Source organism: Triticum aestivum, chromosome 5B (assembly GCF_018294505.1).
Source record: "Triticum aestivum cultivar Chinese Spring chromosome 5B, IWGSC CS RefSeq v2.1, whole genome shotgun sequence".
Taxonomy (NCBI): Eukaryota; Viridiplantae; Streptophyta; class Magnoliopsida; order Poales; family Poaceae; genus Triticum; species Triticum aestivum.
In genome coordinates this window covers 418,568,359-418,570,611 of record NC_057807.1, presented here as the reverse complement: position 1 = coordinate 418,570,611, position 2,253 = coordinate 418,568,359, and the positions used below count along the sequence as shown (strand labels likewise).

At 55.3% G+C, this 2,253-nt stretch overlaps 1 protein-coding gene across 1 annotated transcript; it reads left to right on the top strand.

Annotated features, from left to right (window-relative positions):
• Window positions 1–619: 619 nt before the first annotated feature.
• LOC123116275 (tuliposide A-converting enzyme b3, amyloplastic) lies at window positions 620–1,871 on the top strand. The gene has a single exon (XM_044537257.1). It carries the CDS (start codon window positions 777–779, stop codon window positions 1,749–1,751), a length of 975 nt encoding a protein of 324 aa, XP_044393192.1. The 5' UTR covers window positions 620–776; the 3' UTR covers window positions 1,752–1,871.
• The last annotated feature ends 382 nt before the right edge of the window (window positions 1,872–2,253 follow it).

Below are 2,253 nucleotides of genomic sequence, written 5' to 3'. Positions count from 1 at the left end.
ATACCTATCTGAATTTCAGCAGGACGAAAATCAACAACTCAAGTCTCCACCATACCAAGTTGTTTTCCAATATGAGAACTACTGGATTCCTTCCTGTTAGCGGTATCTAACAGGAAGCTACCGCTAACAGGAAGCTCCAATAAACGTTTAGCTCCAATGTTGACCAATATTGCCCACCCTTTCATGAACGGAAAAAAAAACAATCATAATCAGCGAACCTTCGCTGGGAGGGATTACGATTGTGAAAATTTGATGGCAACTATAGTTGCCGTGAGAATGCAAAGATAATAAATTTAGTTTGCAAGCACGGCAATTTTCTGGCGAAAAACAGAACTGCAGCGGAGTTGCCATGCTGCCTAACTAATTTTGCCATGCTCAGCCAACACAAATTGCCATGAAAATCGTTCGCAAATGTCATCCCTCTTAGCACGTTCGCTGGCTATTGGGTCCAAAAGAAAAGAAAATATAATTTTCAATCGCATTTGCTGTCTGGATAGTTGGGGGGAGGGGGAGGGCGGTTGTACATACGAGCGTGACGTGACCAGAGTGCTTGCGTGTAACAAAAAACGAGCACGGGAGCTAACTGACAATGAACTGATCGATGCATTTGAGCTGTACTCAAGGCGTCACCACAAATACAAGGGCACACATACACATAAGCATAGGATAACACGGATCCTCTGGGCATCAACGTGTCCTGCTACTCCACCTCTACCACACCGCCGCTCACCTTGCGGCCTGCGCCGATCGAATCTTAGCTTGGCTGGCGCTGGACAATGGATTCCGGGAGCACGGAGATCCTCGTTGAAAACGGCTGCTTCCGACTATACAAGGACGGCCACATCGACCGTCTCGGAGGCACGGACCACGTGCCCGCCGGCTTCGACGCCGACACCGGCGTCACCTCCAAAGACGTCGTAATCGACGCCGTCACCGGCGTCGCCGTTCGCCTCTACCTGCCAGACGTCCATGCCGCTGAATCCGACGGCCCCGACATCAGTACAGCCGCAGTCACGAAGCTCCCGGTCGTCGTCTTCTTCCACGGCGGTTACTTCATCGTCGGATCAGCCGGCTGCCCTAAGCACCACCGCTACGTGAACTCGCTGGCCGCCGACGCCCGCGCCATCGTCGTCTCCGTCGACTACCGCCTCGCGCCCGAGCACCTGCTCCCGGCGGCCTACGACGACTCCTGGGCCGCGCTCAACTGGGCGGTGTCCGGCGCCGACCCGTGGCTGTCCGAGCACGGCGAACTCGGCCGCGTCTTCCTGGCCGGCGCCAGCGCCGGCGGGAACATAGCCCACAACATGGCCATCGCGGCCGGCGCGAGTGGCCTCTTCGCCGCGGCGACACGCCTAGAGGGCGCGGTCTTGCTCCACCCGTCGTTCAGCGGCGAGCAGAGGATCGAGACGGAGTCAGAGGAGTACAGGGCGAGCGTCAAGATGAGGTGCTCCGTGATCTTCCCCGGCGCGAGAGGCGGGCTGGACGACCCGAGGATGAACCCGACGGCCGACGGCGCGCCGAGCCTGCGGACGCTCCCGTGCGAGAGGATGCTGGTGTGCGCGGCGTCGGAGGACGCGAGGCTGCCGAGGGTGCGGGCGTACTACGACGCCGTGAAGTCCAGCAGGTGGTCTGGGCAAGTGGAGTGGTTCGAGTCGGAAGGCAAGGGGCACGCCTTCTTCGTCGACGAGCATGGCTGCCGCGAGGCGGTTGCGCTCATGGAACGAGTGGCTGGTTTCATCGCCGGCCATTGATAACTGGGCTCTCAAATGTGAAGTGATGTTTGGCTACCGTCATTCGTTGCTTGAAGAACTGTGCTATCTTATAATTCAGTCATAGGAAATGGAAACTGAATGGTGGCAAGTTTTCAATCAGAGCCTTGTATTTTTCAACCGGGACAGTGACAGTGGTGCACTATAAAAGCTTGTGGAAAATAAAAGGGCCCCTGAAATTCAAGATTTTCCTCTGGTTGTTGCTGACAAAAGAGAACTTGACTAGAAAAGGATGAACAGGAAATGAGCAATGTCAATCTTGCTTTGAGAACGAAACCGCGTAGATCATCTTTTGTTTGGGTGCTGGTAAGCTAAATTTATCAGGCAGTTAGTATTGTGTACTTTGTACCTCCGAAGAACTTCTACTGCTTTTTAATCGCACACGAACACATCACCGTGTACCCTCGACGCCCAGCCGGGAAGCGCGGAATGCAAGCGATCCGGCGGGCGTTTTTGTGGAGCCGAGACACCACATGCCCGAGAC